The sequence below is a fragment of the Aquarana catesbeiana genome, linkage group LG01, assembly GCF_042186555.1.
Source record: "Aquarana catesbeiana isolate 2022-GZ linkage group LG01, ASM4218655v1, whole genome shotgun sequence".
In the NCBI taxonomy this organism is placed as follows: Eukaryota; Metazoa; Chordata; class Amphibia; order Anura; family Ranidae; genus Aquarana; species Aquarana catesbeiana.
Genome location: NC_133324.1, coordinates 782729186 through 782741371, shown reverse-complemented (window position 1 = coordinate 782741371; position 12186 = coordinate 782729186). Strand labels below are relative to the sequence as shown.

Genomic DNA, 12186 nt, shown 5'->3' with positions numbered 1-12186 from the left:
ATATATATATATATATATATATATATTTCTCTTTTAGATTTTACATCTTATGGCAGAGGGAGGAGGGGGGCACAAGGGATGAGAGAGGGGGGTTGAGGGGGTTGCAAGAGCCACGGTGAGAGAAAGAAGAGGTAAGAGGGGTGATGCAGTGGATCCAGTGCTGCTAGTAAAATATTAATGACTTGCGGTGTGTGGTGCACGACAGGGCACAGCCACAGTGGGTCCCCCTTCCACCGGGGTTATGTGCCCCGCACAGTTATGTACACTGGATAACACTGGCACCCAGACACACCACCTACACAAAAACCTGCTGCCAGTGAACTGTCAGTCACAGATCCAGAACTAGCATGCTCCAAGTGAATAGTCATAGCAACAACTGACCTTGCAAGTGACTAATCAAGGTGTGGATGACAGACCTGGTGCTTTCACTGAAACAAGTCAGCAATGGCAGCTCTATCTTGTTTTATACTTTATGTAGAGTAATTCTCCTTAACAGGTTCTTGAAGAGTAACATGTTGCTCATTTAACACATGAGTGGAGTAGTGACCATTACCCATTTATAAAATGCTGGCTCCTTTGACATAAATCTGTACTGTCCATGGTCTGATGCATGAAAAGTGTGCTAACAAGATTTTCTTGCTTTTCATAGCACCAGTGGCCTTGTTCGATTTTCAAAACCTGAATGAGGAGATTACATCTGGAAGCTGACTGTTTGACAAGAGCTTTTGTTTTCTAAGGGATATTTCTCATTCGTTCATTGACAGACAGCGCTTCCTTATTCAGAACTATAGGGTTATATTGCCCCTCATAGGAGGACACTAGGCAGAAAAAAGACTTGGCTACACCTATGGGCAGTCCTAGATGATATACACCCCCCTCTCTGCTATAGGCCTTCAGTTTTTTTTTCTGCCTAGTCAGGAGTAAGGACCTAGTTCCCTGCTGGGATTTCTGGTCCTGGCAATTTTTTGTTTTTGCTTTTTAGAGCTACTTTTTTTTTCTCATGGATTTTTTCCTGTGAGATCTACAATCAACTTTCGGACTGGCCGACAGGCTGGACACTAAGATCCAGTAGTCTCCCCAGTCTGGCCAGCAGGCTCGTGCAGACCGCAGCTACACGATAGGTCGGCCTACCGAGCACTCGCAGTGGGTGGCCGAAAATTTAGGCCACGGCCCACCGACCGGTAACATGCGAGGCGGAGGTCGCTGCTTTGCGTTGCATTCAGCCTCCCTCCTTCCTCATCTCTAGCCTCGTCCGGTCCCCCCGTGGACCTATGCACTCACGGCGGATGGCTTTTGCAGCCTGCTAGTCCACACACCACACCAGATGCTTTCTTCCAGAGGCACAGTGCTATGGGGGCTCTGAGGATGACCCCCTTTTGGGGGGTTGTTTAAGTGGGCCCTTCGTAGGTGCCCCCTGTGCGGGGTATCAGTAGGCGCCCCAGTGCGGGGTCTCGGCCAGTGCTCCTTGTAAGGAGCCTGGGTCAGCGCCCCCTGTGCAGGGCCTCGGTTGACAACCCCCGTGTGGGACCTCGGTGATGCCCCTGTGTGGGGCCTAAGGCGGCGGAGGTCTCAGACAGCGGCCCCCCTGTGTTCTTTGCGTTTTCACAGGTGGCGTTTGGGCATATAGGCTAGTGAATGGCGCTCTCCCCTGCCTCATCGGTCTCGACTGATCCTATGTCTGGCTCTGCCGTCGTGGATGTGGCCCACCTTGCAGGGTTGGTGGCCACACTCCCTGTCTTGTCAGTTAGTGAGGTTGTTCCTCCACAGCTGCAGTGGCACACAAGAAGGTGCTGGTTGTCTCCCTTATTACATCTGTGCAGGAAACTTTAAAGATGGAGGATGCAGCTGTGGCTGCAGCGGAGTTGCCGGTCCCTTTGACACCCATAAACTGTCTCGCACAGCAAAAGCGTTCCCTTCTCCCTTCTATTTTGGGATATTTGTTCATAAAGACTGGGAGTGTCCAAAGCATCCCTTTTGTAGTTCCAAAGACGCTTCACTGTGAGGTACCTCTTTGTGGGATCCTTCCTTAAGGAGTGGACTGTTCCACCAGTGGTGGATCTCCCTGTCTCTAGGGTACGCAAGGCGACCATGATTTTGGGAGGAGTCTCCAGCGTTTAAGGATCTGGCTGACATACCTGGAGGGGGAACAGATTTCCTCTGCTTTCGCTGAGTTGGCGCACCAGTTGGTCTGGGGGCTGCAGTTTGTATGCGATGCCTCTTGGATGCAGTTCCCTAGGTTGCTAAGCTCTCTGTTTCTGCAGTGGTGCTTAGACATGTATTGGGGCTTAAGTGTTGGTCTGCGGACTGGGCTTCTAAAAATGCTCTAAATGGGCTACCGTTTCAAGGCAATTGTCTGTTTGGGGCTACCCTGGATGACATCATTACAGTCTCACAGGAGGAAGGTGTAAATGTCTTCCACAGTCTGAAATGGGGAAAAGGGCCTCGGAGCGAATGCGGTCCTTCTTCTCAGCACGCAATGGACCTGGTCTGGCGAGCCAAGAGCGGGGCTCCCTAGACCAACGGACAAGGCCCCTTCAGCATGAAGGCGTGCCCTCACCTATGTCCTAGTGTTCCGGCCTTAAACCCCGAAAAGGGTTTTTTCCTTCCAATTGGTTTCCGTCACCGGACTGTTGGCAGTTCTCCTTGGGGCTGTGCAAGCCCTGTTGCTTCAGGGTGTGCTTGTCCCGGTTCCAGTGGGTACAGAATAGAGTCCATCCACACGGTTGTGGCGTCCCTTCATCTTGGGGACTTCCGGGCTTCGGTCGACAGCACGAATGCTTATTTATGCACTCCGATATGTGCCCAACACCAACACTTCCTCCATTCTACTGTGGGAAAAGAGCATTTTCACCTTGCGGTGTTGACTTTTGGTCTCGCCTCCACCCCTCACGTACTCACAAAGATGTTGGTCCCAGTTCTGGCATGGTTACATAAGCAGGGGATTGCAGTCCTGGGCTGCTTGGACGATCTTCTGCAAGCAGAGTCCTCGGCTACCCTGAGAGGCGATGTAGCTTGCTATACAGACCTCAGTTGGCTTCTATACTACCTGAAGTCTGCTCCGGCTCCTTCCAGAAAATTGGATTATCTGGGTCTTACTCTGGTTTCATATTTGGCTAGTGTGTTTCTTCCTCTGGACAAACTCCAGAAGTTGCATGCTGCGTTTCAACTACTGTTGTCTCGCAGGTGGGCCTCCCTGCAGGTGGGTGTTGGGCCTGATGGTATCTACCTTTTTGAGGCGGTTCCATATAAGCTCCTTTCAAGTGAGATCCTGGCGAAAAGTGCCTGATTCGGCTGAGGCAGAAAACCGGGTCTGGTGGCTTCGCTCTCTGGGATTTCGGCAGGGGACATCCTTTCTCCCCTTGTATTGGACAGTGGTCACCACCAATGCCAGTCTGCCTGGGTGGGGAGATGTCCTGGAACTAGGTTCTGTTCAGGGTCGTTGGATTCTGGAGGAATCCACAATGCCGATCGATATCCTGGGACTTCAAGCGATCAGACTATGTATGGATCATGGAGGTTAACTTTGGGGGCGGTGGTCTATGTCAATCACCAGGGCGGAATGAAGAGTGTGTTGGCAGCCCTGACAGTAGCCAGCATTCTCCGGTGGGAAGAACGCCTTGTTCCAGCCCTCTCCGCTGTATGCATTCTAGGAGTGGAAAAATGGCAAAAATGGCAGGTGGTTGCCTCAGTCGGCTAGTGTTGGTCCACGGGGTGATCCCTTCACCAGGACATGTTTCATTGGATATGTCTCCAATGGGGCACTCCCGAGGTAGACCTGTTGGCTTAACGGAACAGTACTGAGGTTTCTGACAAGGTCACGGGCTCCTCTGGTGGACACTGCAGACGCTCTGGTGGTCCAGTGGGGCCATTATAGTCGGATCTACGCCTCTCCTCCTCTCAAGATTCTGCTGCGACTTTTGCAAAGGATCGAGGCCGAAGAGATTCTGGTCATTCTAGTGGGCCCAGATGGTCTTGTCGGTCTTGGTGCGCCGACCTGGTGTGCTTGGTCGCTGACGTCCCTTGGCGACTGCCTCTCATGGAGGTTCTACTGTCCCAAGGGCTGATCTTCCATCCTGCTTCAGTCGCTGGTTTTTGACTGGTTTTTGGCTGTTATGAGCCAGGTGCTGAAGTTACGACGCTGCGGGAGGCTAGGAAGCCTTCCTCTGGGAAAATTTACCACCGGACATGGATAGCATACATATCCTGGTGTGAGGCGCTTGCCATTTACCCTTGTTCTTTCTCGGTGGCTCGGATTTCGACCTTCCTTCACGGGGGGGTTAAGCAGAAGTTGGCCTTGAGTACCATCAAGGGCCAGGTGCCGGCCTTGGTGGTTTTCTTCGGCGTCCCCTGGTCTTGCATTCCCTGGTGCATACTCTTAATCAAGCCTTCACCAGTGCGGTCACTTCTACCACCGTGGGATCGACCCTTGGTGCGTTCGGGTCTACAGGAGCCTCCCTTTGAAAATATTCGTGAGGTTCTTCTGCTTGCTCTGTCCCAGAAGGTGGCTTTTTTTTGGTTGCTATCGCCTCTGCTCGCAGAGTGTCGGAACTGTAGGCGTTACCATTTCATACTTCTTACCTGTTGATCCACAAAGATGAAGTGGTTCTTCGCCCTTGTTCGTGGTTCCCTCCTCTGATTCCTTTTGATTAAGGACACTGTTTTGCCTTCCCTGTGTCCCAGGTCAAAATGTCCTAAGGGATATACCTTACATGCCCTGGATGTGTTCAGGCGATTCGGGTGTATTTGGCAGTCACAGGGCCTTTTCGGAGATCAGACTCACTGTTTATGATCACGGACGGGCCAAAAAGGGGGCTGTCTGCTTCTTCTGCGACCTTTCTAGATGGCTCAGACAGATAATGACTCTGGTCTATTCTATCAGGGGTTGGGTTCCTCCTTTCCATGTTACGGCGCATTCTACTTGGCTGCTTATTGCTTCTGGGGCCTTCCATCATCAGGCGTCAGCTGCGCTGGTTTGTAAGGCGGCCACTTGGTCGTTGGTGTACACTGTCACAAAATTCTACAACGTGGCTGTGCTGGCATCTGAGGATGCGTCTTTTGGCCGCACGGTGTTGCAGGCTGCTGTTTTAGACGGTTTATTCCCTCTTGAAGGGGTATTGTTCAGGCCGGGCTTCAGTTTGTTTCTGTGTTGAGCTCCTGATACCTGGTTGGCTCTTGTGTTAGCCTTGGGATTTTTCTTTGTCCCACCCCTCATGTTTGGCACTGCTTTGGGACATCCCTATGGTTCTAAATAAGGAAGTGCTGTGTCTGTCAATGAACGAATGAGAAAATAGGATTTTTGACTTACCATAAAATCCGTTTCTATGAGTTCATTGACAGACACAGCACCCACCCCTCTATGGAGTTAATGTTTCTGACACTGCTTGGAACAAAACTGAAGTCCTATAGCAGAGAGGGGTGTGTATATCACCTAGGACTGTCAATGGGTGTAGCCAAGTCTTTTTTCTGCCTAGTGTCCTACTCCTGTAGGGGCGATATAACCCTATGGTTCTGAATAAGGAAGCGCTGTGTCTGTTAATGAACTCGGATTTTACGGTAAGTCAAAAATCCTATTTTCTCAAAATGTGAATACCACTAGGAATGATGGGACTCCCAGGTATTTTTTCGATTTGACTTCAACTATCTTGTAATAAATATCACATTTTAAAATGTAATTTCATGTACCAGATCACAGGGCAGAGTGTAGTAGCATCAAACCTACCTCCCTTTGTTGCAGACAGTGGCACATAAACCTACATCCTCTTTTGGGCATACGTTGAATAGTGGCATTGCAAAAAGGCCAGTACACTGATGTTAGGAGAATGGTGATCCCTATTTATGGGATCCCCTCTAGTGGCTCATTCCTTACTGCTGAAGAGCAGATATTTACAAGGTGGGGTGTGCCAGCCTTTGGGAATATCAAATATTTGTTTTTTTTACTTTTAACTGGAAATAGACATCAGAAATCACAATGGATGCCATTCTGATTTTCTCTCGGTCTACTTTTCAGTGTATATGGAGTAGTATACCTTTTCTGTGATTTAAACAAAAAAAAACAAAAAAACCCTGAATTTGTTTGTTATTCTTTTATTGAAGTTACCAAGCTGTGGAGAATATGCGAATGGGAGCTGACCCCACCGCTGCCTGTCAGAAAGCTATTGCTAGAATCCAGAAACATGTCCCAGTGTTTTTTGGAGCTATAGTATGTGCCAACTACACAGGGAGTTATGGTAAGTTTATTAGTATTTACATAAAATCAAGTTCAAGTCTCCTTTTCTGACTGCTCATATCTTACTTTTTTAGTAAGGGTGTTTTTACAGACCTGTTTTTTTTTTTTTTTTTGAACAGTTTAATAGAAAATGGAAGAGTTGCCTAACTAATGCATCAACTCTCAACAGTATTTTAACTTTGTCTGAGTCTGATCGTTGTCTCTTTATGGCTGTTTACTGAGAAGCTAATGGGTCTAAAACTGGTCATAGATTTTGCTTGTATTTGCATTTAGCTGGCCTAATTTTGATCAGCCGTACCCTGCTCCTCAGAAGTTAATTATTTGAGCAACTGCTGATGAAGGCACATGTTGGTAACTGCTGATCTGTGTACAGCATGTCCCAGAATGGGCAATTCTTATTATTCAGCCCACTGGACTAACAGTATATTCTTTTATCCCTGTTGGACTCCACTGTTTGGAAAGCCATTACTCTAAGAAAACTTAAAAGGTTACTTCACCTTTACAGATAAAAATATAAAAGGTGAAGAGACACCCTTCCCACTTTACTTGCCAAGCTTTCAGCACCACTGCAGCAACTCCAACAGTCTGGGCATTTGAAGTTTCTGCTCTTTTCCCACTTCTCCATCAGCACAGACTAAATCATTTTTGATTGGTTAACACCATCACCCAGAACATAAGTACAAGAGACCAGAGGGGTGAGGAGGGTGTCCAGTGTTACTTCAACTTTACAAAAAAAAAAAAAGAAAAAAGTGAACTTGCACTTTAAAGACTCCACCGTTACTGGAGTTCTGAAAATGGTAGTTGCCTGGCTATAACACTGATCCTCTGGCTTCAATACTGTATGCAGAAATCAATGCTTATACTGCCTTACCTGCCTAGGGTTTATCCAATAATCTTTTGGATAATAAGTACCAAGCTAAACTGTAAAAACCTCTTTAAGACCTGTTGTCACGAACAAAACATCTCATGTCATTACTGTTCCCTGTATTGCAACCATTTGAGTATTGTCTAATTATATATTTTTCCATATAAGAGGAGACATTTAAGTTTGTTGCAAGATCCTTTCCAAAGAGTTATGTTTAACAAGTTCCTTTAGCAAATCTGCAGAAATCCCTATTACAAATCGCTCACTGTAACGATGCATAATTATGGAACATGGCGTTTGACTCTAGCTTTGTTTTGCATAAATATATAGATGGGCCTCAAACTTCAAAGCAATCAGAGATCAGTCATTGTGCAGGATGTCTCATTAGTATGGTTTAGTTCAGCAGTGAGTACAATTTACCGATCAATAAGACTTATTAGCTTAGACTGCTTATTTCATACTTTGATCTTTTACTTCCCACAGATTTGTGTATGTGAGATTAGACTTGGAGAAGCTCATTACTCTTTAATCATTAAGTTGCGGGATTTTATTTTTTTTTCAAATTACATGAATAGTTTTTGAGTTGCATTTTACAGTTAAATATGCTATACGCAGTATGGGTGTTGTGGAGGTCAAGAGGGCATTGGCTTTCCAATAGAAGAAACATTCTGGTAAACAAAATTTTACCACTAGCATGAAATGTGCTTTATATTCGTTTCTTTCCTTTGAAGAAAGGTTGAAATTAAAAGATTTACTGTCAAACTACGGCATCAAAATATTTTACAACACAGCTAAAAAAATATAGTCACAGGTTTGCTGCATAGAAGGCACCATATGCAGCCTTAACTTTCCCAGTGTCCCTACAAAGAAATAAAAAAAAAAAAATACATTGAGCCTAGGTTTAGATCTGAGTGGTTCTGTGTGCCGCATTCATGCGGACACAGCAGAGCTTTTGCATTTGAATGGGCTGTTGCATCTGTTTCCTGCAGGAAAAAGTCCCTGAAGTTTTTAAACTGCATTGCGTTTTTCAGTGCATGGGAGTGCTTTCAAGAGTTAACGGTACCCCCACGCAAGTTCCTAAAAGCAGCACATTTTTAGTGTGCCTGCATGCAGGAATGTGTGCGATTTACACATACTACAGCTGTGAACCTAGCCTAAGGCTGGCACAGGGTTAAGTGGTAAGAACTTCTGCCTAGCAGCACTAGGGTCTTTGGCTTGAAACCCAAACACGACACTGCCTGTTTGGAGTTTGGCCCTAGTATGTATGAGTTAGGGGCATTAGCATTTAAGCGTCTTGAGGGCAGGGACTGATGTGAATGTATAATATACATTCACCAACCACTTTATTAGGTACACCTGGTCAATTGCTAATCACATGGCAGCAACTCAATGCATTTAGGTTGAAGTTCAAACTCAGCATCAGAATGGTGAAGAGAGGAGGATTTGAGTGACTTTGAACATGGCATGGTTGTTGTTGCCAGATGGGCTGGTCTGAGAATTTCAGAAATTGTGGATCTACTGGGATTTTCTACTACTTTTCTATTGGGCTACAGCAGCAGAAAACTCCTGTCAGCTAAGAACAGGAAACTGAGGCTCCACTTCGCACAGGCTTAAGAAAATTGGACAAAAGATTGAAAAAAAACGTTGCTGGTGTATATTTTCTTGGCACACTCTGGGCCCCTATGTATCTTACCTTTTGAGCATCATTTAAACGCCATGGCCTACCTCAGTAGTGTTGCTGACTATGTCTATCCCTTGACTACAGCGCACCCATCTTCTGTTGGTGCATTTTTTTTTTGCTGGAAGTAGCCATGTCACACAGCTCAAATCATCTTAAACTGGTTTCTTCAACAAGACAGTGGGGTTTATTTACTAAAGGCAAATCCACTGTGCACTTGGAAGTGCAGTCACTGTCGATCTGAGGGGGACATGCAAGGAAAATCAATCATGTGCAAGCAAAAATGCTATTTGATGATAGAAATCAGCAGAGCTTCCCCTAATTTCAGATCCTCCCCCTCAGATCTACAGTGGCTGCACTTCCAAGTGCACAGTGGATTTGCCTTTAATAAATAACCCCCATTGAATTCACTGTACTCCAATGGCCTCCACAGTCACCAGACCTCAAACTAATAAGAGCACCACCTTTGGGATGTGGTGGAATGGGAGATTCACATCATGGATGTGCAGCCAACAAATCTGCAGCAACTTCATGATGCTATCATGCCAATATAGATCAAGCACTGAGTAATGTTTCCAACACCTTCTTAAATCTATGCCACCAATAATTAAGGCAGTTCTGAAGGCAAAAAAAAAAAAAACGGGGGGGCGTTCAACCTGGTACTAGCAAGGTTTACCTAATAAAATGTCCAGCGATTTGTGTATGGAAAGCGCTGGGTAAGTTTGATGGCACTATAAACTAAGTACCTGTAATAAATAAGGCCTCGTCCACATTAGCATATTCAGCCTGTCTACAAACAGTGCAAACAGCAAACATTTGCAGAGCTTTTGACAAGCTTTGTTGAACCTTTTTGGGCCAATTCACACTAGTGCCAGGAACTGTTTCTCCCTCTGTAGAAGAAAAATACAGCTCTCTGCAAGGGAACAGAGAAAATGATGGATTTAGCAAAACCAAAATATTTAGCAAGAGTTTTACACCAGCTTTTCTAAAGCAAGGTACCTGAAGCAATTGAATGATGCTTGATGAAAATCATAACTAATATTGCTACCATCACCCTGACATTTTCCTTTATAGTTAGAAGGCAAGCCAGAAATCTGCATAGCATTGGATAGATATCCAGCACTATGTGGGTGTGTATATAATATATACTACACACACATATATACATACACACAGTCAGTTAGGTCCAAATATATTTGGACACAGGCACAATTTGTTTTTCAGGTATTTACCAAAACATATTCAATCTATAGTTATACATGGGCTGAAAGTACACTCTCAGGTTTAATTTGAGGGTATGTACATCCAAATCTGAGGAAGGGTTTAGGAATTACAGCCCTTAAGATTAGCCATCCCCCTTTTTCAAGGGACCAAAAGGTAATTGGACAATTGAATCACATGCTGTTTCATGGCCAGGTGTGGGCTACTCAGTTATTTCTTCCTCAATTACTCAGGTAAAAGGTCTGGAGTTGAGTCTAAGTGTGGTATTTGGAATCTATTGCACTGAGCTTACATCATGTGTTCAAAGGAACTGTCCAGTGAAACAAGCCATTGTAAGGATTTAAAAGCAAAACCAATTGAAGAGATAGCAGCAACATTAGGAGTGGCCAAATCAACAGTATGGTACATTCTGATGAAAGAAGAACGCACTGGTGAGCTCTGCAACATAAAAACACCTGGATGTCCACGGAAGACAACAGTGGTGGATGATCATAGGATCCTCTCTATGGTAAATAACCCATTCACAAAATCCAGACAAGTGAAGGACACTCTCCAGGGAGGTGGCCATATCATTATCAAAGTCTACAAGCAAGAGAAGACTTCACAAGAGCAAATACAGAGGGTTCACCACAAGGTGCAAACCATTCATAAGCCTGAATAATAGAAAAGCCAGATTAGACTTTGCCAAAAAACACCTAAAAAAGCCAGAATAGTTCTGGAAGAGTATTCTTTGGACGGATGAAGCTAGGATTAATCTGTACCAGAATGACAGGAAGAAAACAGTGTGGAGAAGTCTTGAAACAGCTCATGATCCAAAGCACACATCATCTGTAAAACTTGGAGGCAGTGTGATGGCATGGGCATGCATGGCTTCCAGTGGCACTGGGTCATTGGTTTCTATTGATGTCACAGAAGCAGTCGGATGAATTCTGCAGTGTTTAGAGATATACTGTCAGCCCAGATTCAGCCAAATGCAGCACAGTTGATTGGACGGCATTTCACAGTACAGATGGACAATGATCCAAAACACTGCAAAAGCAACCCAGGCGCTTTCAAAGGAAAATAAGTGGAATATTCTGCAATGGCCGAGTCAATCACCTGCTCTCAACACAATTGAGCATGCATTTCACTTGCTGAAGGCAAAACTAAAAGGCAGAAAAGACCTACAAAGAACAACTGAAGACAGCTGCCGTTAGAGCCTGGCAAAGCATCAGAAAGGAGGAAACCCAGTCTTTGGTAATGGCCATGGGTTCCAGACTTCAGGCAATCATTGCCAGTAAATGATTCTCAACAACATATTAAAAATGAACTTTTTTTGTTTATGATTATATTTGTCTAATTACATTTAAGCCCCTGAAAATGGGGGGGGGGGGGGGCGCTGTATAAAAAAAATGGTTGCACACACACACTTTAAGTAAAATGAAAAATCACCAGTATAACACTTTCCTTTTGTTTATAGGTGCTGCTTGTGCTAAAGCTCCAGGATTTTCTCAATTTCATTACACTGTTTTCAAACCTGGCCTTTCACAGCCACTGGAGGAGGTAGTGGATTGTCTATAGAAGCTGGAGCATGTGGCAGGCCTTTGCCACAGAAAATGTTCATATGACATATGTGAATGTAAAAGCTACTGAAAGTTACATGTGTACCTTAAATTGTCTGTGGCAGAAAGTATGTCTTTTCTATAACAGGTTGTTTAATAAAAAGGAAATTGTATGGTAGTTGGCGTATGTATTAATTTGTTTTATAGAACGTGAACTAGTCATTTTCTGTGCCCAAGTACAATATAATTTATATGCATTTTAAACACGGATTCATTCTCACTTTTGTAGCATCCATAGAGAAGTACCTAGATACACTAAGTGGAATTCTGTCGCATGGCAGAGGTCATCGATAATACAAAAGGAGTGTACACATTTTGTAGATCAATTGCTCTGCCTGCCCCTTATGTTGCAAGTCACAAACATGCATCATTGCTAATGTTTCTGTACAGAAGCACATCCAAGAAAAAAAAAAAAATCAGTCATTTTTTAATGGACACTAGCCAATTTAAAAATAACAAAAAAAAAAAAAAAAATAGGTGCTGAGAAAAGAACTTAAAAATGCCCCAGTGTTTCTAATACAAGCATTTAGGATTACTTGCTCCACAGTGCCTGTAGCTACTGGACAATTTGAGACTATGTAAATACTTGAAGGTC

The 12186-nt window shown here is 44.7% G+C and overlaps 1 protein-coding gene across 2 annotated transcripts in view; it reads left to right on the top strand.

Annotated features, from left to right (window-relative positions):
• Positions 1-11709, top strand: part of AGA (aspartylglucosaminidase) — a 43630-nt gene extending 31921 nt beyond the window's left edge. For both annotated transcript variants that reach the window (XM_073606761.1, XM_073606770.1), the window contains exons 8-9: positions 6094-6227; positions 11450-11709. In XM_073606761.1, coding sequence (XP_073462862.1) covers positions 6094-6227; positions 11450-11550 — 235 coding nt within the window. In that variant the 3' untranslated portion in view covers positions 11551-11709. The remainder of the gene's footprint in view (positions 1-6093; positions 6228-11449) is intronic.
• Positions 11710-12186: the final 477 nt, after the last annotated feature.